The sequence below is a fragment of the Hemitrygon akajei genome, chromosome 21, assembly GCF_048418815.1.
Source record: "Hemitrygon akajei chromosome 21, sHemAka1.3, whole genome shotgun sequence".
NCBI lineage: Eukaryota > Metazoa > Chordata > Chondrichthyes > Myliobatiformes > Dasyatidae > Hemitrygon > Hemitrygon akajei.
The window spans coordinates 402,245-429,082 of NC_133144.1; the positions used below are offsets into that span (position 1 = coordinate 402,245).

Sequence of the window (26,838 nt, forward strand, 5' to 3'; positions counted from 1 at the left end):
ATAATACCTAATACAATATAAATAGTTGTTATACTGTATTGTTTAGGGAATAATGACAAGAAAAAATAGTCTGTACATGCTCAAACAACAAGTGCTGGAGAGATAACTTCCGGGTTTTCCCAATCCGCAGTTGGTTGAATCCGCGGATAAGGAGGGCCGACTGTAATTCTATCTCTTACCAACAGGTTATAATTTTATACACCTTAATCAAATCGCCTCTTACTCGCCTTCATTCCAAAGAGAAAAGCCCTAGCTTGCTTAAATTTTCCTCATTAAACATGTTCACTAATCCAGAATCCTGGTAAATCTCATCTGCACCCTCTCAAGCTTCCACATCCTACGTTTGTACCTATAATGAGACGACTAGAACTAAACATGATACTCCAAGTGTGATCTAACTAGAATTTTAAGGAGCTGCAACATTACCTTATAAATCTTGACTCAATCATCCAACTAATGAAGGCCAAAACACCACAAGCCTTCTTAATAACTTTACAACTTGCATGGCAACTTTAAGGGATCTATGAGCCTTCACAACCAGATGACATGTACATTGATTTCTGTTACTTCTCGTAATTTCTCCCCCACACCCTTCTTTTTTCATGCCCCGTTGTGGCTCCCGTTTTACCTCTTCTCATCACCTGTCTATGACCTCCCTCTGTGCTCCTCCTCCTTCCACGATCTACTCTTCTCTGTTTTAAAATTCCTCCTTCTTCAGCCCTTTACCTTTCCACCTATCATCTCTCAACTTATCACTTCATCTCCCTCACCTTTCCCTCACCCAGTCTCACCTATCAGCTGCCTGTTTGTACTCCTCCCCTCCCCCCACCTTATTTTGGCATTTTCCCCCTTCCATTTCAGTCCTAATGAATAGCTTCTACTTGAAACGTCGACTCTTTATTATTCTCCATGGTTTCTGCTTGACCTGCTGAGTTCCTCCAGCATATTGTGTGTATTATTCTGGATTTACAGCACCTGTAGAATCTGTGTTCAACAACAGCTACTTTCCTCCAACTAGATGGATTTTGAATCAATTCACAATACCCTAATCACCACTTCAGTCTTGCACTTTACACTGAATATGAACCTTGCTTTTCAGTAACACAAACAAAATGTTGGAGAAACTCAGCAGGTCAGGTAGCATCTATAGTGATGAATAAATAGTTGATGTTTTGTGTCGAGATACGTGTGTGTGTTGATCTGAACTTCCAGCTTCTACAGAATACTGTGTTCATGCCTTGCCTTTTGAGTCCTTTCTGATTTGTTTTTGAAACAAAGAAACATAGAAAACTTACAGCACAATACAGGCCCTTCGGCCGACAAAGTTGTACCAAACATATCCCTACCTTAGAAATTACTATGGTTACCTTTAGCCCTCTATTTTTCTAAGCTCCATGTACCTATACAAAAGTCTCCTAAAAGACCCTATCATATCCGCCTCCACCACCGTTGCCGGTAGCCCATTCCATGCACTCACCACTCTCTGTGTATAAAACTTACTCCGACATCTCCTCTGTACCTACTTCCAAGTGCCTTAAAACAGTGCCGTCTCATGCTAGCCATTTCAGCCCTGGGAAAAAGCCTCTGACTATCCACATGATCAATGCCCCTCATCATCTTATACACCTCTATCAGGTCACCTCTCATCCTCCTTCGTTTCAAGGAGAAAAGGCCGAGTAAACTCAGCCTGTTTTCATAAGGCATGCACCCCAATCCAGGCAACATCTTTTAAATCTCCTCTGCACCCTTTCTATCGTTTCCACATCCTTCCTGTAGTGAGGCGACCAGAACTGAGCACAGTACTCCAAGTAGGGTCTGACCAGGGTCCTCAAGAGCTGCAACATTATCTCTCGGCTCCTAAATTCAATTCCACGATTGATGCAGGCCAAGACACAGTATGCCTTCTTAACCACAGAGTCAACCTGTGCAGCTGCTTTGAGCATCCTATGGACTTGGGCCCCAAGATCCCTCTGATCCTCCACAGTGCCAAGAGTCTTACCATTAATACTATATTCTGCCATCATATTTGACCTACCAAGATGAACCACCTCACAACTTATCTGGGTTGAATTCCATCTGCCATTTCTCAGCCCAGTTTTGCATCCTATCGATGTCCTGCTGTAACCTCTGACAGCCCTGTGCACTATCCACAACACCCCCAACTTTTGTGCCATCAGCAAACTTATTAACCCATCCCTCCACTTCCCCATCCAAGTCATTTATAAAAATCACAAAGAGTAAGGGTCCCAGAACAGATCCCTGAGTCACAACACTGGTCACCGACCTCCATGCAGAATATGACCCGTCTACAACCACTCTTTGCCTTTTGTGGGCAAGCCAGTTCTGGATCCACAAAGCAACGCCCCTTGGATCTTATGCCTCCTTACTTTCTCAATAAGCCTTGCATGGGGTACCTTATTCTTGGCCAGAAAGACTGATAATCTTCAAATCAGTGAATTCAAATGAATCAAGGACAGTGGAAGCAGTCTTTGTTCTTGCCGTGTGCTTGGGGGATGGAGGCTGCCATTTTGTGAAGACACTCGATTCTCCATTTTGTGAGCTTGACATGCTGGACTTGATTTAGAATAGGAGACATAGCATTAGAACATTCCATAGTGCTAGTTGAATTACCCGGGGAGCAGGAACATATACTGGGGAGTGATTACATGGCCAAAGCGGGACTTTGTTTTGATCCAGTTAACTGTATGATTTGGCGAATGCCAACCGGTATGAATGATACATGTCACAGACAAATTCCAGTAGGTGAATATCAGGATAGAATGTGCACCATGGGGGAAATGTGGATAAAACCAGAGGAGATGAGCAGTGATCACGTGATACAACAAATCATTACACAAAACTTAGGGGCATTTGCACAGTACAAGCATGACTGCGGAAAGATGGCTGGCAGTGTGTGCATACAAGGTGCAGACCCCAAACCACAGAAGCAATATGGATTTCCAAAGAAAGCTGAGGAAGATGTGGGTAAGGTAATACAGAGTTTGGTACAACAAGGGTACTGAGGCCAGTAGCATCAACTAATACCCATATGGCCAGTGAGGAAACCAGATGGTAGGTGGAGATTGACAATAGACTATCGAGAGCTGAATAAAGTAACCCCTTTAACAGCCCCAACTGTAGCAACTAACCCAGAAACAGCAGTCAAACAGAATGAAAAAGCAGAATGGTTTACAGTTTTAGATATAAACAATGGATTTTGGTCTATCCCATTAGAAAGAGTCAATACAAGTTTGCATTTACCTTTCAGGGACAGCAATATACATGGACTGCCCTACCACATCTATATTTCACCAGCATTTAAAGGAAGGCTTAAAGAGGTTCTCAAAGCCTGAATACTTGGTCCAATACATAGATGATTTACTCCTGCAGATGGAAACTAAACAGGAACGTTATCAGCTATTGACAGAACTGTTGCAATTATTGCATGCATTGGGACTAAAGGTAAATCCTAAAAAAGCACAGGTGATGAAACAAGAAGTTTGTTATTTGGGAATGACCTTGACACCGGGAAAAAGAGAAATTGATAAACGAAGAGTAGAGTCGGTTATGAAACTGCCTATTCCTCAAGATGTGAAAGGGCTGAGGTCCTTCCTGGGGCTAATAGGCTACTGTAGGGATCACATTGATGGATTTTCCACTAAGGCAGCCTGCTCCTTTAATGGAATTACTGAAAAAGAAAGTGGCATGGGAATGGAAATCAGAACACACCCAGGCCATCACAGCTCTGAAGCAAGCACTGGCCATGGCGCCTGCTTTGAAAACCCCAAATCCGAATGAACCATTCTCATTGGAGGTGGCTACGACTGAGACCACCCTCTCAGCAGTCCTATTACAGGAGACGCATGGGAAGTTAAGACCAGTAGTGTATGCATCACACATACTCTCACCAGTAGAACAGGGGTATACTGTATGTGAAAAACACTTGTTAGCGGTTTTCAGGGCAGTATAACATTTCAACTACATAGTGGGACTTAATCCACTTACGATATTGACAGAACATACCCCCATACAATTACTGTTAGATGGAAGAATTAAAGATGGCTCAGTAAGCCAAAACAGGATTGCCAGGTGGACATTGCTGTTGCAAGGGAGAAATATAACTGTAAAACGAGTAAGTGCCACCACTATGTTAGCTGACAACCTGGTGTACCAAGGTGGTGAACATGAGTGTCAGGTTCTGATAGCAAATGATCCCAAGGGACCATTTGTATCAAAACAAACAGGAGGGGGTAGAGACAAATCAGACAAAATAATGCTTGAGACCAAAGACACAAAGGAGAAGGGAAAACCCTATTTTAAAATTTTTGTGGATGGCTCCTCATCAGTACAGGATGGTGAAAGGAGAACTGGGTGTGGCATTTACGTAGAGGATGAACAGGGACAGGAAAGGTATAGTATAGCTTTAAAGCTACCCAAAACCATGAGTGCACAAGCAGCAGAATTGGCAGCTGTAGCATACGTGGTTAGCCACCCAGAATATTTTCCACCTGGATCAGTCATACACTCTGATAGTATGTGTGTTTGTAACAACCTTACAGAACATTTGCCTCTGTGGGAAGCAAAAGGGTTTGTTTCAGCTGACAGAAAGCCCCTTCCATCTGCTGCTCTGCTGCAATATATATTTGAAGAAGCAAAGGGGAAAGAATACAGAGTTGTAAAGGTGAAAGCTCACTCTAAATTGTCCCCTGAGGGGAATAAGAAGGCTGATGAGTTAGCAAGCAAGGTGCTTTAAATGGGCAGGAATGGCAACCACAGATTGGGGAGATAGGAAGGCAGAAGGAACAACAGATTAAGGTTATGGATTTATCTGAGGAGCAGAAGAAGGGTAAAGAATTAAAAGAAATAATAGGAGTTAGGTCAGAAATGTATGAAGAATACAAGGGTGTACATGTTAAAGATGGAGTAGTCCTATATGAAGGAAAGTTTGTGGTTCCAGAGTTAGGAAGAAATCAGATGATCCACTGGTACCATGATTTATGGGGACACCTGGGAGCTGAAAGAACCCTGGAAAAAATCAAGGAGGTGTGTTGGTGGCCTAGGATGAAGGAGGATGTGGAACACTATGTCAAGAATTGTTTGATTTGTGCACAATATAATCCTGACGGAAATGTAAAGAAAGGAGCCCTCCGACATACCAGACCAGTGGAAGGACCTTGGACTAATTTGCAGATAGATTATGTTGGACCCTTGCCACCAACCACAGGAGGGTACAAATATATCCTTGTAGTAGTAGACACTTTCACCAAGTGGGTGGAAGCTTTCCCAACTAAGACTAACACAGCCAAAGCTACTGCAAAAATCTTATTGGAAAGGGTTTTTACTCGTTGGCGATTACCTCAGAGTACAGAGTCAGATAGAGGCACACATTTTACAGCCCAGATAATGCAAGATGCCATGGCACTTTTAGGAATTAAGCAGAGATTTCATATACCCTATAGACCACAGTCTAGTGGAATTGTGGAAAGAATGAACCGAACTTTAAAAAACATGAACATTGAACAACATGACAAGCAGTTCTGCCTTATGTGTTGATGGTAATAAGGAATACAGTGGCATCTTCAACAGGTTACACCCCTTATAAACTCATGACTGGAAGAAACATGAAAGGGTTAGAGGAGTTGTTAGGGTTAGATTTGTCAGAACCTGAAATAGATGGGATTGTGTCAGAAAAGTGGGTTCAACAGTTGGTAGAGACAGTGAAAGAGGCCAATTATGTGGCAGCTCATCAAATAGGAAAGGAGAAGCAGCAGAGTAAAGCCTACTTTGACTCAAAAGTCAGTCCGATAGAATTAAGCCCTGGACAAAGAGTGATGATTAGAATACAACAACCCACTTCATTTTTAAATCCAAGGTTTGCAGGGCCCTATGAAATCATAGACAAAGCAAGTCCATCAGTATACAGGGTGCTAACTTCTCCAGATAAAAGTGGATGGTACCACATCAACCAGTTGAAATTGAGGGGGAGAAACAGGAAAATTATCATCATCGACATGTAACAATTGATGTACATGATAGTCCCCATTTTGGAGACTTGACAATTGATGTACACAATAGTTCTGATTTGGAAGATCTGAATTTGGAATAGTTATTCCAAGAAGATGGCAACAGATCTGACCAAGGAGGAGTTTTTCCATTTTCTCAGTTTGAAAAACGGGAAATGTGTAAATAAAATAAGAAGGAGAAATACATTGGTTGCTGCCTCCCCTGTCTTGAAACGAAATTGGGTGAGAAAAGATGGACGACTTGAGTCCAAAGATGATTGGGCGTCTAGACTGCATGGGTTGGAAAACCAGACAGAAAACATGGATTTAAAGTAATTCAAGATTGAAACTGGAAATAAGAGCAGATATTACCCTTTGTGTACTTACAGATATAATTCAATATGAAGAGAATAATGCATTTTATGGTGATGGAATTGACCATGACTGGGGTCATGATTGGTTGTGCTTCCGAAACATTACTGCCAATGAACTTGTCAACAGCAACATCGTTATATGAAGACTATTCGGTGATCAAAAGAAACTTTTCTCAACGGATACGGGTAATACGGGCACATGTGGAAGAAATGGAAGACTCGAATTTGTATTATGCTGGGGTAGATGGTTTGACGTGTGTGAATAAAACATTAAATATTCCATAGGGTACTGGGTACTTGTGATGATAAAGGGAGGTTTTATGTGGGTGCAGTATTCCACATTCCCCATCATGGAAATAATTTAACTTACTCCTTGAAAAGGGTTCACAATGTAGGTAAATATCATGAGAATACTTGGATATCCTTAAGCAACCCACCAAAACATGCTATTGTTATGAATGGTATCACAAAAGGAATAGATTTATCGAAATGTCATTGAGGGGGGAAATCACTGGGCTTGTCCAGAAGAGATGACTAGACAAAAACTTGTGGATTGTGGATTTAATACTTATGAAAATTGCTCATTGTCTATTTTGCCTGTGGGTAATGATTCTTTTCTGCAGTATGCACTGGTGGGACAAACATATTATATAGCAACATCAGCTACGAGTTATACCAAGGGATGGAAAGAGTGTCCTTTGGAAAATCACAATGTCGCAATTGAGGATGTCACTTTAAATTTGACTATTGGAGGACAAACTTTGCCTAAACCAGCAGTGGAGAAGGTAGTGGAGGAAAGTCTTTCAATCCAACGAACTGATACAGATCGATATTTGTGGGACTATGTTGTAACTGAGTTGCCACCGATTCCTCATTTGACTGCAGACTGGACACGAGTGGTGGAGGAGGCAAAGGAAATAATTCATCAGTGGTCTGAACATTCAAAAGTTATTAAGACCCATGCTGAGAAGGCAAATGAAATGTTGAGTGACTTAGACTTCTGGGATAAATTTTGGAATTGGGGATCAAATGTTCAAATACATCCATGGGTGAGGATAATCTCACATGCTGCAGTAATAATTTTTTGTACACTGATGATTGTATTATTTAATGTGTATCAACTCAGAAGATGGAAGGCTGAAATTATGCAAAAGGTAGAGGGGAATGATTCTGCACTACTGAAAAAAGATGGCCAGTATAAAAATTGTATGAATTTAGTAAGTAAAAGTTATAATGTAAGTGCAGTACACCTGCTGGGGATCCATGGCAATCCAGTGGATGGTCAATAGAATAGAGGAGGATAGTGATCCTAAGATAAATCTTTGGATCAAGAGGAGGGATATGTTGGCCAGAAAGAATGACAATCTTCAAATCAGTGAATTCAAATTAATCAAGGACAGTGGAAGCAGTCTTTGTTCTTGCCGTGTGCTTGGGGGATGGAGGCTGCCATTTTGTGAAGACACTCGATTCTCCATTTTGTGAGCTTGACATGCTGGACTTGATCAGTGTTTTAAAGAAGGCACAAAGACTCTTCAGGTAATCTGCTGGACTGGAGGTCATTTCCAAATAAGGAGTTATTTGTGAGGTGTTCTTTGGTTGGCTATAACATGCAGGATTGTGAATGGCTGAGGTGATACAAGCTCATTGCTGACTGAGAACAAAGAGCCAAGAGTCAGCAACTGTCCCTTGATGGGAAGAGGACAATAGATGGATGCTGGCTTGGACCAGAGTCAATGACCAGGTGTTAAAGGCCAGACACATGACCTGCGGCCAATGACACGGGAATGCGACATTTGAATTTGAAAGCAATGGATATAAAAGTGGATGTTTTGTATGTGCCAGGGGCGGTAACTTCGAAGAATAACCATCGTAGATACAAGCGGGAAGAACCCTGCGTGAAGCACGTGGAGAGTGAATCGGGACCACAAGGAACAAGGAGTGCCTGGCCAGTGTAAATTCCTCCGCCCGGGTAATACCTTTGCTATTCTTTGACTATCCAGGAGAGTTAGGGATACTTAGCAGGTGTGCGCACAAGGTATTCAGTGTATGTATTCACATACTTGTTAGTTTGAACAATAAAGGTAATTGTCAGTAAATACATATCACTCTGTGCCTCACTCAGAATCGTTGGAAGAGGTAGAAGCAGTATCTCTCTCTCTCTTTTTCCAACATTATCGAATGACTTGTTGAAATCCATATACACTACATCTACTGCTCTACCTTCATCAATGTATTTAGCAACATCTTTAAAAAATTCAATCAGGCTCGTCAGGCATGACCTGCCTTTGACAAAGCCAGGCTGACTATTTTTAATTATATTATTCCTCTCAGGATCTTCTCCATCAACTGAAGCAAGACTCACTGATCTATAATTTCCTGGGCTATCTCTGCTCCCTTTCTTGAACAAGGGAACAATATCTCCTACCCTCCAATCCTCCCATCCCCATTGAAGCTGCAAAGATCATCACCAGAGGCTCAGCAATCTCCTCCCTCACCTCCCACAGTAGCCTGGGGTACATCTCATCTGGTCCCAGTGACTTATCCAACTTGATGCTTTCCAAAATCTCCAGCACATCCACTTTCATGTACATGCTCAAGCTTTTCAGTCCGCTGCAAGTCATCACTACAATCACCAAGATCCTTTTCTGTAGTGAATACTGAAGGAAAGTATTCATTAAGTGCCTATGCTATTTCCTCCGGTTCCATACACACTTTCCCACTGTCACACTAGATTTGTCCTATTCTTTCACGTCTTATCCTCTTGCTCTTCACATACTTGTAGAATGCCTTGGCGTTTTCCTTAATCCTGCCCACCAAGGCCTTCTCATGGCCCCTTTTGGTTCTCCTAATTTCATTCTTAAGCGCTTTCCTGCTAGCCTTATAATCTTCTAGATTCCTACCATTACCTAGTTTTTTGAACCTCTCGTACGCTCTTTCCTTCTTGACTAGATTTACAACTGCCTTTGTACACCACATATCTTGTACCTACCAACCTTTCCATGTCTCATTGGAATGTACCTGCTCAGAACCCCATGCAAATATCCCCTGAACATTTGCCACATTTTTTCCGTACGTTTCCCTGAGATCATCTGTTTTCAATTTATGCTTCCAAGTTCCTACCTGATAGCCTCATATTTCGCCTTACTCCAATTAAATGTTTCCCTAACTTGTCTGTTTGTATCCCTCTCCATGCTGGGTGGTAAAGGAGATAAAATTGTGATCACTATCTCCAAAATGCTCTCCCACTGAGAGACCTGACAACTGACCAAGTTCATTTCCCAATACCAGATCAAGTACAGCCTCTCCTCTTGTCGGCTTATCTACATATTGTGCCCTGAACGCACCTAACAAACTCCACCCCATCTAAGCCCCTTGCTCTAGGGAGATGCCTATCGATATTAGGGAAATTAAAATCTCCCACCACGACAACCCTGTTGTTATTACACCTTTCCAGGATCTGTTTCCCTATCTGCTCCTCGATATCCCTGTTACTATTGGGCGGCCTATAAAAAACAGCCAGTAGAGTTATTGACCCCTTCCTGTTCCTAACCTTCACCCACAGAGACTCCGTAGACAATCCCTCCATGACGTCCACCTTTTCTGTAGCCGTGACACTATCTCTGATCAACAGTGCTGCGCCCCCCACCTCTTTTGCCTCCCTCCCTGTCCTTTCTGAAACATCTAAACCCGGCACTTGAAGTAACTTTTCCTGTCCCTGAGCCATCCAAGTCTCTGTAATGGCCACCTCATCATAGCTCCAAGTACTGATCCACACTCTAAGCTCAACCGCCTCTTCCCCAGTCTCTTCAGTTTGGCTCCCACTCCCCAACAGTCTTTGTTTAAACTCTCCCCAGTAGCCTTAGCAAACCTCCCCGCCAAGATATTGGTCCCCCTGGGATTCAAGTGCAACCCGTCCTTTTTGTACAGGTCACACCTGCCCAGAAAGAGGTCCCAATGATCCAGAAATCTGAATCCGACCCCTGCTCCAATCCCTCAGCCACGCATTTATCCTCCACCTCACTCTATTCCTATACTCACTGTCACGTGGCACAGGTAGTAATCCCAAGATTACTACTTTGTGGTCCTGCTTCTCAACTTCCTTCCTAACTCCCTGTAGCCTGTTTTCAAGACCTCTTCCCGTTTCCTACCTATGTCATTGGTACCAATATGCACCACAACCTCTGGCTGTTCTCCCTCCCACTGCAGGATATAGTGGACGTGATCTGAAACATCCCCGGACCCTGGCACCTGGAAGGCAAACTACCATCCGAGTTTCTTTCCTGTGTCCACAGAATCGCCTATCTGACCCCCTAACTATAGAGCCCCCTATCACTACTGCCTTCCTCTTCCTTTCCCTACCCTTCTGAGTCACAGGGCCAGACTCTGTGCCAGAGGCATGGCCACTGCCGCTTCCCCTGGGTAGGCTGTTCCCTCCCCCCCCCCAATAGTACTCAAACAGGAGTACTTATTGTCAAGGGGTACAGCCACAGGGGTACTCTCTAGTACCTGACCCTTCCCCTTCCCTCTCCTGACTGTTACCCACTTGTTTGTCTCCCATGGCCCCGGTGTGACCACCTGCTTATAACTCCTCTCTATCACCTCCTTGTTCTCTCTGACCAGACGAAGGTCACTGAGCTGCAACTCCAGTTCCCTAACGCTGTCCCTTAGGAGCTGTAGCTTGACACACTGGGTGCAGATGTGGCCATCCGGGAGGTCGGGCAACTCCAGGACTTCCCACATCTGACACCGAGCACAGAACACCAGCCTCACACACATACTTCCTTTCCACAATTAACACAGGTAAACCTACCTCACCTCGTCCCGTTACCGCCTAAGCCCATTGCTACAATCCTCTCACTCCGCTGCCTGCTGGATATGGCAGTCATCCTTCTAAACTTTTCCTGCTCTACTGGCTGACGTCACGCACCTGCGCAGTCTTGCCTCTCTTTACCCTGAGTGGTAAAATGCCTTCGCTCCGGAAATCCTTAGCCGTTCCACTCGCAGCCTTCTTGCTTCTCTGGTGTGAATGGAGCTTATATGATGCTCTGTGCTATCAAGCTTTCCACTGCACCATTACATATGCAACAATAAACCCTGACTTTGACTTTGAAATTACCAAGAAAGAACGATTATTCTTTAAGATTTTTTGCTACTCACCGGTTCTTTCTCCAAATCTGCCATTCTGTTGCGAGAGAGCAGTAGTCAAAGGAACAGATGAAAATGAGCACCAACATCCACAGAGAACAAGTACAGTCCACTCACAGGCTTCCAGTCATTCAACATTCCCTGTTAGTCAAAAAATACATTGACAGTGGTGGCATCCATTTCCTGTCCCCACTTCTCAGTCTGTACAAGGAATCTGAAGTCATCACAAAGAAAAAAATATGAAACTGAGTCTAATTCATCTGGTTTCAGAAGATGAGGGAAATGTTGATGTGCTGTTATTTGGACTTCCAACAGCCGAACTGTTAACAAGTTGAAGCACGTGAGATAAGTAACAACAGAACAGATCGAGATCACTGATATATATTGATCACCTGCATGAAGAAAGACCACTTTAAATGGACAGCAAAGGACATCAATTCACCTACACACTAACTTTAGCTTAGGCCTCTAGAACACTAGGAGAGGTTTTGTATAAGAGATTTTCAGAAAAAATAAACTTCAATTCAGTGCTGCAGGTGTCTCTGCAGGTTTTCTGACATCCTCAACCACAATGTAAAACTATAGCCACCAGACAGAATTTTTCACTCATAAAGGGACAGAAGAGTAGAGGTTACTGTAACGCTATTGCAGCACCAGCTGTAAAATCAGGGTTCTTTTCCGCCACTGTCTGGAAGGTGTTTCTAAGTGTCCCCATAATCGCTTGAGTTTCCTCCAGGTGCTCCAGTTTCTTCCCACATTCCAATGAAGTAAGAGTTAGAGTTAGTGAGTTGTGGGCACGCTCTGGTGGTGCCAGAAGCATGGTAACACTTGCAGGCTGCCCAGCGCAATCCTCGCTGATTTGATTTAACTCTAACTCTAACTTTTGGTGCATGTTTTGATGTATTTGTGACAAATAAAGCTAATTTTTTTTAATCTTCAATCTATCCAGCATTGAAATTAATAGTTAAATAGCATTTACACTGGCACTCATGTCCACAAATCCATAATCTACAGATTTAACTAAACGTTTATATCAGAAAAGGAGACAGACTCAACTGACTCCATCGTTGGCACAACTCTGCCTACCACTGAGGACATCTTTAAGAGGTGGTGCCTCAAGATGGTAGCACATATCGTTAAGAGCCTTCTCCATCTAGGTCATCATACCTGTTCCCCTTGTCACAGCTGCCATCAAGGAACAATACAAAAGACTGAAAACCCAGTGATTCGGAAACAACTTCTTCTCCTCCGCCATCAGATATTTGATTGGTTCATGAACATTACCTCTTTTTTTCTTTTCTTTGCAATTTATAGTGATTTTTGTTCTGTTCTGCTGCTGCTGTAACTTTACATCATATAAGAGATCAATAATAAAAATGATTGATTTATGTTTAATTTTCTTTATGATTGATGGCTTAACCAAAAATCTTGTAACTGCTTCAAATCACCTGATCCTTTTTGACTTCCAAATAACAGCACATCACAAAGAAGATACAGTCTTAGTCGAAGACTTTCCGAACATTCCAACACAAACATTTACATTCCGCCTCTTGTCAATGGTGCTGGATTCCTAGCTAACCATCCATCTTTCCTGCCGACCAACACTGATGCTATTGAAATAAGGCATCCCTCCGTTCTCCTAAACGCCAAGAAACATACACCCAACCTGAGGTAAAGGGATCAAAACTGTGCACTGTATTCCTTCACCAACCTGTACAACCCCCCACGCCCTCATTCTTAAACCCAAGCCCTAAACAATAAAGGGCACAGGGCGGAGGAAGTGCACAGTACTGGCGGGGGATGCGAACTAACGGATAGCCGTACTAGGGCAATGTTAAAGTTCCCGAGGCGCTACGCGAGGTTCTCGTCTCCAGCGTTGCCCCGGTAACCAGCCGCTGCCAGGCAACGTCACCAGGTCCCGCGACTCCCGTCCCGAATAATTGCCCTACAGCTCGCGGCCTCGCACTGCTGGGACACCTCCGCCTCGCTGCCTATTACCGCCCGGCCTGGCCAAGCCCGACCTCCGACTCCCGAACCCCGCTCACCCGTTGGCTAGAGCCGCCATGTCATTGCGCGATATTCATCCGGGCCTTCCTCGCAACGCTTGCCGCTGTGACGTATTCACGTTTTACGTCGTATAACAACAGACTCGGGTAGGCGAGAGGCAGGATGTGCTGCTAATGGTCAGTGGGCACGCTGTGCCTGTCTCCAGGGTGGTGGTCACTGTAAACATGACAGGCCAGTAGTCAGAGGGTACTATGCGTCAGTTTCCAGGGCAATGGTCAGTGAGCACTGTAACCTGGGAGAATTTAGCCTTCAAAATTACTTGTTGGGGTAATGGCAATCATTGCATAGTTCTGATTCCATGCAAGTTTTTACTGTCCATCACATGAAACACCCACTGCCAGTACTTATAGTGCAATCTCTGCAACCTGCATTTGAAAACAATTTGATTCTAAGACATTACTTAAAAATCTTTTGACGATCCTCTTCTCATCAAGGTGGTGATACAGGAGCCCTTTAAAGACACACCTTTCAGGAACAGCTTCTTGCCCTCACCATCAGATTTCTGAATGGACAGTGAACCCATGTACACTGCCTCAGCATTTCCCCCCTCTTGTTGCACTACTTATCTAATTCTCTTATACTCACACACATATTTATCGCAATTTATAGTTTGCATTATTCTGTGTTGCAACATACTACAACCTCAAAACAATAAATTACACAATAGAAGTCTGTGATATTAAACGAGATTCTGATTCTGAAGTGAATGTCACACTTCCCTCATTCTACATTTAGTGTCTAAAAGGTGTTCCATTACAGCAGACTGCTGGTGAAGTTTAATGAGGATTAAGACAGACATCACTCAAACCAAACTCTTCAGAAGATAGAATATTTGAGTAACTTCATCTTTCCAGTCTTCTCCACATCTTTGGACAATAGTTACAATGGCTTGGGGATTTTAATGAGAAACAAATTCAGTAAAATTAGAAAACATTTGTCAAAAGTGCATTTATTGGGTTTAAAGTTTCACTGTGCTGGTGCCTAGTCCAGATGTCCTCAAACAGTATTTCTTGGCCCAGAACTGCGTGATGCATATGAACTGCAGATGATAATCATTCAGTAACTGTTCTGACCTGAATGAAGAGGAAACATACAAAAGTTGGAATGGAAATGGATTTGCAGCATCACCAGTCCTGCCACCCCAAAGCCCAAGTTCATCTCCTGTATTGACAGAAGAGGCTCAAAGGTGAGATGTGCATACCAGCACCCAACTCAGAACCTGTTGGCACAGACAATGAGGTGAGCACCTTTACTGTGTTATAAATTTTCTATGGTTTCCAGCAGCTATTTGCCACTTCTGTGCTTCATGTTGTACTACCATCAGAATACTGACGCTACATAAAGTCCGTCAGATTAACTTATTTTAGCATCACAAAAAAACAGGAAACAGCACAGCAGACAAGTACAGGTATTTTCTATACCTACAGATGGCAAGTGAAAGTGCCACTGGTGACCATGGCTTAATTCATAATGTGTGCATACAGGTTCAGACACTGTTCAGTTTTCAATTTGCAAGCAACCCACGAAGTGGAAACTGGGTTTGGTGACTTCAGTTTCCAGCTGGATTTATATAACGTGTCCCCATATACTGGTACCTCATTGTTTCTGCCCTGCTGCGGATATACAGTACTGATTTCTAACAGGATTTTAATTTTCCCTTCAGGTGGGGAAACCATGCAAATAGCAGCCAAAACAATCTCAGCTAGCATTCTAGACACTGAAAATACTTTTGCCACGGGTGCAGCAAGAGGGAAAGCCAAGTGATTGCACGATGTGAATTTAGAGTGGGGGGGGGATGTTTGGAAAAACCCACTTGAACCTTTCAATGCAAAGACAACAGTAATGCTGGAGAGTGTGGTATAGTTATGAACTCCCAGTCAAATCCACAGTTAAGAGATTCACACCCTTCCTGGTTATAAAAGAATGTATGGAACAAAAATAAACCTGTTAGTGCAATCATGCCTGTAGGCCAGTGCCTGAATCATGTATGCTTGATCATGTGCTTTTGCCCTAGTAAATAAGCCCCACCTCACAAGCACTAAAAGCCACACAAGGAATACCCAAATTAAACCTTTATCGTCAGTAAATGCTTTGCAGTATTCAAGCTTTACAACGGCGTACGTTTGTCATGGACTCATCCATTACAAATCTTTCATTGTTTGAGAGTTTGACAACACATTGTCCCAGTGCAACATAACGAGAAACAAAAACAAAGTTCCACAGCATCGAGTATAGGGTTAAGGAATCCAAGGCTAGATCTTAATCTCAGACAAGTCTCTTAGAACAGAATAGAACAACTACTCATTGTGTATCTTAGGTTTGATTGCCATTTTGGGAACATAGCTGTCCACCAAGCAATGATCCTTCAGTCCTAACCACTGTACACTGGAGTAGCAACACACAGCGAGGAGAGCAGCCATTATCACCCAGGGTGGTGGTAGAGTGTTGAAAGACACAGGCTAGACACTGTTCTCTGCCAAATATTACAGTCTAGACCACTCCTACTGTCTGACGAGATCTGTACAATTTTACGGGTATTTTTTTATTTTTATACAGCAACAGAGAACATAGAAAGTACTGAGGGCGTCTGCTGAAGCTGGAGGTGACCATCATCAGCTGTAGCAGGGTAGAAAAGCAATTTGAAAAGGGGAAACCCAAGTACCAGGACTCAGCTTGAGCCTACAGCTAGTACTATGGAAAATTACAAGGTAAAAACTTGCTTTTCATTTTAAAAGGGGAAGGACAAAGAGCAGAAAATTCAATCCACATTCCACTAACAGCGCTGAGGTCAAAGGTTAGCAAACCTAAAGAAACTGCACAGCAAATATACATATTCTTGAAGGTTTTAAAGAATAAATATTTTTTGTAATTAAACATTATGCAAACACGTGCCACACTTGCTCTCGCTCAACCATGCATATGCGCTATATACAATTTGAAAAATACTGTGTCCTCCTTTTAAAAGTCATATACAAAGGTAACCCCAGAGCGCTGCCTTACATTAGCCAATCAACATTCACAAACAGGGAACCTACATACATTAATGTCTGGCTGGAAAAGAGAAGCCAGGTCAAAACAGTTTCAGTTCAATTACTACACACAGAGAATGAATAAATGAAAGAAAACAGAAAATGGTTCAGCTCTCAGAATGTAGCAACATTACAGATTAAAGCTGGAGGGCTTTTAGTGTGTCACACCCTTCATCCACTTACAATACTGTTGTACATTGTGGTTTTATCTACTTTTTTATTACAATATAATTTACTTAAACTTTCCATTAACAAAAAGTAGGGTAGAACTCCAGCAGTGTCTGCAAGGGCCTGTGCTGCCCACTTTATTTGCATCAGCACTCTGTTGCTAACGGGTTGACAGTTCATTGTAAGACGAGCCTCAGTCTTCGATATACTCCCAGAGATCTTTCTCATAGCCTTCATGCACGTGCTGTAGCAACACCTTCCTCCGGCTCTCACAGTATCTGCATAATAGGAACAGACAGTCAGTCTAAAGTTAGAGAAATGACACTTGGCATTTGAACTTTTCAAGTGACAATTTAAGTTTGTTTGGTCAGGAAAAGAAGATCTCTTCACAATGAATTGCATATACAAGCCTTGGAACTCAGCACCTCTGAAAACATTCAGCAAAAGTGACAGAGAGTTTCAAACTGTCCCATAAAACAAGTAAGAGTTGGGGTTAGGGTAGGAAGTACTTTGGATTATATATGGATCCTCCCAAACTTCAGATCTATCCCACTGATAGAAGACTCTCAATTAAATGGACTCTTGGCCTCACAATCTACCTTATTATGATCTTCTATTGCATTGTTTACCTGCTCTGCACTTGAGAGTCAGTGTCATAAAGCACCACAGCACAGAAAACATGTCTAATCCCTGCTGAAATGTTATTCTGCCGAGACCCTTCAACCCACACCTGGACTATAGCCCTCCATTTCCCCTACCAGCCAAGTACTTATTCAAACTTCTCAAATGTTTCAATCAAACTCACATCCACCAATTCCACTGGCAACTCGTTCCACACTTGCACCACCCTCTCAATGTTGAATTTGTAATTACAGCAGTCCTTCAGCCCATCATCTCCATGCTAACCATTTATAGCCACTTCTATGTTAGGTGATTCAAGTGCTCATCTCAATGTTTGTTTAATGTTGAGAGAGACTCTGGCTCAATTCACACCTTGGGGTATATATTCCAAACAATTCCCTCTAAACCTTTTATACCTCATTCTAAACCCCATGCCCCTCTAGCTTTAGATACCTCGGCAATGGGAAACATTTTCACTCTAAGTCCCTTAATTTTGTACATCACATTCAGGTCCCCCCCCCCCCAGCCTCCTCTACTTCAACTAAAAGAACCCAGTCTATGATGTTTGTCTTCAAAACAGACATTTCAGGCAACATCCAGGGAAGTCTCCTCTGTACCTCCTATTGAATATTCAATAATACATGATAAACAAGGATTAAATCACAAGAGGTTACAGGTTAGACTGACTAGGCAAAAACATACATTAACAATTTAATCATATTTGGAAGACCTATCCCAGGTTAAAATGTGATGATTTCATAAAGATTTAAAGAGAAAAGATTAGCTTTATATTAGTTGCCCCAGTTATCCTAATGAAACCAATAAAAGAAAAAAATACAACACAAAAAGATTAAGTGCTACAACTGCTATCATCATGACAAACACCATGAAAATTAGAAGGAAAACTACACAGCTTCTACACTGTAGTGTACTCTGTAAAAACCCTTGGACAGGATTTACTGCTATCAGACTTGCACAAATATGGATTGAGCTGTTTAAATCCTGCTTAAATTGCATGTGTTATATATGACAAGATGAAGAACCACAGATGAAACATTAGTTCACCAGGATCTGCATGGCTGTATTGTCCAGTTTTGAAAACTGAAGCTTTGAGTCTCATGCTAATCTGATCTGGTACGGTGTAATAACAGAACTCTGCTGTCAGACGCCTGCACCTTGCTGGCCAAGTAGCCAACTCACAAGTGTCTGTCAGCATCATTGTTCCTCACTCCACAGCCCCCGTTCAAATCAAATGGTCATTCACTGACACGATAATATGGTGCATCTGACCCTTATTACACTTAAAAGTAGTTTGTTTTATCTGAAGCATCTGGAAACATTTGAGTGAAATGATTAAAAGCAGATTGTATTTTACATATGCTAATGAACAATAATCATCTGAACCAAGATTAGACTCAAGTTATTATCTGGCAGGTAGTCCTCAGGTCATAAAATGTATCAACATGTTGAATTCTTCCAAAGGACAAAATGTTTTCATTTATAAAGTCAAAAGGACATGCTATAACTTGAAGAACCCTGCAGGATAATATCACTAAGTAGTGTTTTATTTAGCTAATTTCAATGGACTGGGTGGGTCACAAATAATCTCTATATGCTTCTGGGATAAAAATCTTGAGAGGGAAAGGTTCTCCTCTGGCCCTACCCCACCCTTTTATAGAAATAGAAGCTCCAAATCAGTCTACTCATCCTTTAAGAAGAATAACCACATGGATGTGTTTTAATTTAAATTATGTGTATTTGTGTGCAGTAAAGTACATAAACAGTCTGGACAGTGTAGATTCCATCAGGGCCCCACGCTAATACCGGTATTCTGGTATGGGGAATGAGGCAGAGGGGTAAGACGACATATATTAGAGAAGTTGCTTTACTCATGTCAGCACACCTGTACTTGTCCTGTACTTTTTGCTTGATGTCCTGTAAGGAATCCTGGGATATGTCCCTCTCCAGATAGCCAGACAGCACTTCTGTTGCATTCTCCAAGTCTGCCTGATTGTTCTGGGAAGAGAAGCACACATTTCACATCTGCATTGAGTAAGTGTCCAATTCTGTCTAGGGTTTTAAATAGCAAATTGCCAAATTAAATTTCCTCCAATGGTTAAACCACAAAGGGCACTCAGCCTATGAGGCTAATTGACAGAAGGTAATTCAGTGACCAGTGACACAGTCCATCTGAGCCATGTCCACAGCCCAGCTGCAGAAGGAATAAGGTTGGGCATGGGGCTATCAACCCCATACCGTAAAAACCCAGAGCTACAGAAATGCCAACAGAAGCTCTAAAAATCTCATCCTTGGGACAGGAAGAGTAGCCCAGGACAGAGGACTCTAATAAGCTGCTTAAGCTCATCACCCAGTGGGAGTGATGGGCTTAAGGAGATGATATATTCCACATTCTGCCAATTAGATAACAAATGCAAACTAACTTAATTGAGCCCAGATGGAGGATCTTGGCATGAAATATCAGCAATTCCTCCTCCACCACAACATTGCCTGACCCAATGAGTTCCTTCAGCAGTTTTGTTTTGCTTCAGATTCCAGCATCTGAAGTCTCTTATCTCCCTAACTTTTAATAGTATTGTTTGGGTCAGAGGATGCGCTATTAATTACAATACAAATCAAAGGTAAAAGATTCACTCATAAGATTCAGCTGTCCTCTTTACTGTCTGGTAATCAGCTAAGAACTGAAAGCAATCTCTACAAGTTCCAGATCGACGGCATTGAAGGAATAATTTTCAGAATCTATCAGAGGTGAACATCTGATCATTTTGGTAATCTCAAAGTGAGGCAGCAGGCTTCCTCCCCAGACCAGTAGAACAAAAAACACAATATTGCAGAGTGGACAGTATCTGGAGAGAGAAACAGTTAAGATTTCAAATTGATGAATAGTAATCAGCCTGAAATCATTAACTTTGTCTGTCTCAACAAGAGACAATTAATAGATTGAGAAAAATAGGGATTTGCAGGATTCTGAACCAGCTATGAGCTGATAGGGTCCACTATGAAGGTCACAGAAGTCTTAGACGATCAATTTATTGTAGAATCAGTCCATGAGCTGAAAGAATACACAAGTTATTTTAATTCTGAAAGGCACATTGAAGATGGAAAATAACCCAGTATGGGTAAGGATTTTGACAGTGCCTTTGCAATGCTAGTATGACAAAAAGAAAGTTAAAATCAGTTGTTTCTGTAACAGCAATGTTACAGAAACAACTGATTGAAGTACCCACAATGTGCTTGCCAGATGAACTTTGACACAGTCCAACTGACAGAGGACGATATCTATCAGTGACAAAATCAGGGTGGTTGCTGTAGAATGCCAAACCAAATGGCATTTTGTTGAAATGTGTAGGGGAGAATGAGAAAGCATACAGAATCTGAGGTTTTACTCACACATAAAGTTGTCACAACAAACATTTATGTACTTTGCAATGGTTCAGCCAAAACAGGAGTGCTCAATTGTTGGTGCCACATTTAGGAAGGCTTTTAAGGTTTTGTGGAGGGTATGGAAGGAGTTTACTACAATGATTCTAGAGAGGATGACCTTATTTGTATAGAGTGCAGAAGCTAGAAAGTCAATCAGGACCACCCAGTTTGACAATAGACAATAGGTGCAGAAGTAGACCATTCGGCCCTTTGAGCCTGCACCGCCATTTTGAGATCATGGCTGATCTCACCAGGGCTCTGTACAAATGCAAGAGGATTTCCTTGCTCTTGTACTCAATTCCCTTTGTAATAAAGGCCAATATTCCATTAGCCTTCTTCACTGCCTGCTGCACTTGCTCATTCACCTTCAGTGACTGATAGATAGATAGATAGATAGATACTTTATTCATCCCCATGGGGAAATTCAACTTTTTTTCCAATGTTCCATACACTTGTTGTAGCAAAACTAATTACATACAATACTTAACTCAGTAAAAAATATGATATGCATCTAAATCACTATCTCAAAAAGCATTAATAATAGCTTTTAAAAGGTTCTTAAGTCCTGGCGGTTGAATTGTAAAGCCTAATGGCATTGGGGAGTATTGACCTCTTCATCCTGTCTGAGGAGCATTGCATCGATAGTAACCTGTCGCTGAAACTGCTTCTCTGTCTCTGGATGGTGCTATGTAGAGGATGTTCAGAGTTTTCCATAATTGACCGTAGCCTACTCAGCGCCCTTCGCTCAGCTACCGATGTTAAACTCTCCAGTACTTTGCCCACGACAGAGCCCGCCTTCCTTACCAGCTTATTAAGACGTGAGGCGTCCCTCTTCTTAATGCTTCCTCCCCAACACGCCACCACAAAGAAGAGGGCACTCTCCACAACTGACCTATAGAACATCTTCAGCATCTCACTACAGACATTGAATGACGCCAACCTTCTAAGGAAGTACAGTCGACTCTGTGCCTTCCTGCACAAGGCATCTGTGAACAAAGACTCCGAGATCTCTTTGTATTTCTCCCTTACCCAACTCTACACCGTTCAGATAATAATCTGCCTTCCTGTTCTTACTCCCAAAGTGGATAACCTCACACTTATTCACATTAAACGCCATCTGCCAAGTATCTGCCCACTCAACCAGCCTATCCAAGTCACCCGGAATTCTCCTAACATCCTCATCACATGTCACACTGCCACCCAGCTTAGTATCATCAGCAAATTTGCTGATGTTATTTTCTGTGCCTTCATCCAAATCGTTAACGTAAATGGTAAGTGAGGAAAGTGGCAGACAAAGTAGGATCATCTGAATCATGGGATAGCTACTGCACAGAGAGGCCATTTAACCCAAATATGTAGAGAGAAAAGGATCAAACACTTGTGACTTGTGGTTGAAGGTGGCTGGTAAAAAGAACAAAAGTGATGTGAGGAAGAACATATAAAAATGGTTGGAGTTTAGATTGCACTGTCAGGGGTGGCATTTCCAACTGATCCAAGGGCAAAGGGGAATTGATCTGCTTTTGTGCAGACCCACTCTATAATTCTGGCTATCTACCCAACCAGTATTCTTATAAACAGATAGCACTGAATGATTTGCTCATTAGGGATCATCAAGAACAGAACCCAAAACCTTTCACATCCATTGGAAATGTTCAACATGGACCCGTGAAAGTTGCCAAAGTTTCCATGAAGGCCCTGGATCATGCTGGCAAAAATCTGAAGGTCAGGCAACATCTACAAAGAGGAATAAACTGCCAACATTACAAGCCAACATTCTTTATTAAGACCCCAGAACCACTGAGAGATCTGTGTTACTGCAAAAATACGTTAAATGGCCCGGAAAAGGGAGAGAACAATTTCTGCATCAGGAAATGCTGTGAATGGTTAACAGGCAATTTTTGCCCTTGTGTTTATTTTTGCCATCAGTACGTCGTCCAGGATCCTCTGTGCTACTGAGTCTGGGACAACAGACAACCTTCCTCTTCTCACCTTGGGTGGAGTTTCAGAATAGAAGTGCAGTGCCTTCAGGCTATTTAGAGAGAATGATAAAGGACTGATCGATCATGTCAACTAGTACTAGAAATGGTCCATGGGAGATTGTATTGATGTATTAAGGGGAGAGAATGCCATGCCAATGGCAATCTTTTAGCAAGAGGTTGCAGAATTACAAAATTCAAGAAAGACCATTAGACAAAGGAGCAAATTAGGCCATTCAACCCATCAAGTCTTCCCTGCCATTTGATCACGGCTGATTTATAATCCCTTTCAACACCATTCTCCCGTCTTCTCCCCATAACTTCCGTTACACTTCCTAATCAATAATCTATTAACTTCCACTTTAAATATACCTGATGACATGGCCTCCACAGCCATCTGTGGCAATGAATTTTAGACTCCATGCTAAAGGAATTCATACAAGATATTAAGAGGAATAGATAGAGTGGACAGCCAGCACCCCTTCCTCTGGGCACCACTGCTCAGTTCAAGAGGACATGGCTTTAAGGTAAGGGGAGGGAAGTTCAAGGGGGATATTAGAGGAAGGTTTATCACTCAGAGAGTGGTTGGTGCGTGGAATGCACTGCCTGAGTCAGTGGTGGAGGCAGATACACTAGTGAAGTTTAAGAGACTACTAGACAGGTATATGGAGGAATTTAAGGTGGGGGGGTTATATGGGAGGCAGGGTTTGAAGGTTGGCACAACATTGTGGGCCAAAGGGCCTGTAATGTGCTGTACTATTCTATGTTCTATCTGTTCTAAATGGATGTCCCTCTGTTCTGAGGTTGTGCCTTTTGGTCTGAGACTCCCCCTCTATAGGAATCATCCTCTCCACATCCACTCTATTTAGCCTTTCTGTTATTCCATACATTTCAATGAGATCCACCCTCATTCTTCTAAACTCCAGCGAGTACAAGCCCAAAGCCACAAAATGCTCCTCATGTATCAACCCTTTAATTCCCAGAACCTTTTCAAAAAGCCTTCTAGAAATCTAAGTAAACACTGACTCTCCTTTGCCTATCCTGCCCGTTATTTCCTGAAAGAATTCCAACAGATTTATTAGGCATGATTTCCCTTAAGGAAACCATGCTGATTTTGGTGCATTTAAAGTGTGCCTCTAAGTACCCCAAAACCTCATCCTTAATAATGGAATCCAACATCTTAGAAGTCAGCCCTATAATTACCTTTCTTCTGTCTCACTCTCTTCTCACACACTCAGAGTTGAGTGACCTTTAGTTTTCCAGTTCTATGGAACCATTCCAGAATCCAGTGATTCTTGAAAGATGACTACAAATGTCTGTACAATCTCTTTTAAAACCCTTGGATGTAGTTCAGCTGGTCCAGATGACTCATCTACCTTCAAACCTTTCAGCTTCCCAAACACATTCTCTCCTTAATAATAGCAACTACACTATCAAACTGCAGGATGCATTCTATCATATTATGATCACTAAGGGTTATGTAAGGGTTCCTTTACACTAAGCTCCCTAATCAAATCTGATCCACTACACAACATCTAATCCAGAATTGTCTTTTCCCCAATTAGGCCCAATCACAACTTGCTCTAAATAGTTCTCCTAGGCATTCTAACAAGTTCCCTCTATTGGGATCCAGCACCAACCTGATTTTCCCAATCTACCAGTATATTGAAATCCCCCATGATTATAACACTGCCCTTTTTACATGCCCTTTCTATCTCCTGTTTTAATTTATAGCTCACATCCTGGATACCGTTCAGAGGCCTATATATAAGGGTCTTTTTACCCTTGCAATTTCTTAAATCTACCCACAAGGATTCTACATCTTCTAATGCTATGTCATCTCTTTCTAAGGATTTAATTTCACTTTTTTTAAAAACAGATCCATCCCACCACCTCTGCCTACCTGCCTGTCCCTTCAATATAATGTGTATCCTTGGATGTTAAACTCTCAACTATGATCTTCTTTCAGCCATGACTTAATGATGCCCACATTGTATCTGCAAAACTGCACTACAAAGTGATCTAACTTTTACCTTCAGTCTTGTATTCATCTCTCCTTTTATTTTGCCCCCATATTACCCTTCATCAACTCATCCCACTGACTACAATTTTGCCCATCTGTCTTTCCTCACAATCTCACTACACATTGCATCTACATGTAATTCCAACTCCCACATCCTTGGCTATATCATTCCAGCTCCTTTCCTCCTGCCAAATTAGTTTAAATCCTCCTCAACAGCTCTGCCAAACCTGCCCACAAGGATATTGGTGCCCCTTGGGTTCAAGTGTAGGTCATACCTTCCTTAGATGAGATCCCAATGATACAGAAATCTGAAACACACTCTCCATCTCCCACTACACCAATTTCACAGCCACGTATCCATCTGCTAAATTACCCTATTCTTATCCTCACTGGCACATGGCAGATGCAGTAATCCAGAGATTACTACCCTTTAAGATCCTGCTTTTCAGGTTTCTACCCAACTCCCTATATTTTCTGTTCAGGACTTCATCTCTTTTCCCACCTATGTCGTTGGTACCAATGTGCACAACTTCCATCTGTCACCCTCCCCTTTAGAATACTGTACAACCAAATTGGAAAACAATTTTGTGGCCACTTGGCAGCAGCAGTGACAAAGATTGTTCAAAAACTGAAAACCAATTGGGGGGTTGGAGCAGGATTAGAGGCAAGAAAAGATGGTGCTTAAAAGTAATGGCTTTGTGATATGGTAACATGGATGTTTACAACTGTCTTTATTCCTTAGAAGATTTGTTGGCACAGTATCATTGTTCAATGAATTGTTTGAGGAACTAGAAGATATATATAGTTCTGATTGCTGTTAGGAATTAGGAATCCAGGTTCTCACACAATATTAACTTTAAAATAGCCAAGATGACCCAGAAATTGTTAATTGCATCCAATTTTCTACTCAGAAAAAGTAACGTTTATTCATGGATTTGTATTAACAGCCTCAAACCAAGTCAGGAAAGCAACCAAAATCTCTATTTCCTCAGAAGCCTAAGGAAACTCAGCACATTCCCAACAATCCACACCAATTTTCACAGCTGTACCCCAGAAACCATCCTATCAGAATGCACTGGTTGGTGTGGCAGCTGCTCTGCCCAAGACCTCAAATTGAAGAGAGCTGTGAACACAGGCCAGCTTCCCCTCTATCTGAATGGCCATGCCTCATGCTTGGCAACAAAGCAGGCAACAAAATTGAAGACTCCTCTCATCCAGTCGTTCTCTCTCTTGACCCCCATCCCTCCCCACTTTCCATTGACCTTAAGATACAAAAACTTTAAAAAACACATCAGCTTCTATCTCACTGTAGTAACTCTTGATCAGATCTCTTGTACAATAAAGATGAACTCTAGATTTTTCAACCTACCATGTCATTGTCCTCATATCTCCACTGTCTCCAAGTGTATCATCATATTATGCATTGTTATTGCTTTTCCCTTTTTTACTACCTTGATGGATGTATCTTGGGAATAATCTGTCTGGCTAGCATAGTTTTTTCACTGGATATTGGTTAATGTGACAATAATAAAAAGCAATGCGAATCCCTTTGTGGAAATAGGGCATACCTCAAAGATAATGGACTGGTTGTTCTTTCTGAGGTAGAAAGCAAAGACGTAAGTGTACATTAGTGTGGCACGACACTGACAGAGGACATCCACGGCTTTTTTCAGGAATTGCACCTCAATCCAAGACATGTTGTGCTGTTGCATTTCTTCCATCTTCTGCTTGACTTGAGCGTAGAGCTTATGCTCGAACCGCAGGCTCTGCATGTGATTCATGTAGCGGTTGCAGTAGAAGAGATATCGCTGGAGAGCTGCTCGCGAGCGCTGTCACACAAACATACAGGAGAGAAACTCAGTTACTAGGAAAGATGATCTTCAATCATTGCTGGTCAAGAAAACCAGACTGCATTTCTGTACTGCATGTTTCTACTCTCAGTCAGATAATTAAATAGAAAGTTCAAAGTAAATTTATTATCAAAGTACACGT

General features: G+C 42.1%; 2 protein-coding genes across 7 annotated transcripts in view; both read right to left on the reverse strand.

Moving 5' to 3' along the window:
* Nucleotides 1-13,652, reverse strand: part of bbs4 (Bardet-Biedl syndrome 4) — a 125,000-nt gene extending 111,348 nt beyond the window's left edge. The window contains exons 1-2 of one of the 5 annotated variants that reach the window (XM_073024686.1): nt 13,567-13,652; nt 11,534-11,662 (exon numbers count right to left, since the gene is read on the reverse strand). In XM_073024686.1, the coding sequence (XP_072880787.1) occupies nt 11,534-11,557 (24 nt within the window). In that variant the 5' untranslated portion in view covers nt 11,558-11,662; nt 13,567-13,652. Of the gene's footprint in view, nt 1-11,533; nt 11,736-13,232; nt 13,322-13,345; nt 13,528-13,566 lie in introns of those variants that run through there. The other 4 variants (XM_073024687.1, XM_073024689.1, XM_073024688.1 and 1 more) reach the window with 4 other exon arrangements.
* Nucleotides 13,653-15,645: 1,993 nt separating this feature from the next.
* Nucleotides 15,646-26,838, reverse strand: part of LOC140714034 (E3 ubiquitin-protein ligase ARIH1) — a 113,446-nt gene continuing 102,253 nt past the window's right edge. For both annotated transcript variants that reach the window (XM_073024693.1, XM_073024692.1), the window contains 3 exons: nt 26,415-26,675; nt 19,310-19,422; nt 15,646-17,063 (listed from right to left, as the gene is read on the reverse strand). In XM_073024693.1, coding sequence (XP_072880794.1) covers nt 16,979-17,063; nt 19,310-19,422; nt 26,415-26,675 — 459 coding nt within the window. In that variant the 3' untranslated portion in view covers nt 15,646-16,978. The remainder of the gene's footprint in view (nt 17,064-19,309; nt 19,423-26,414; nt 26,676-26,838) is intronic.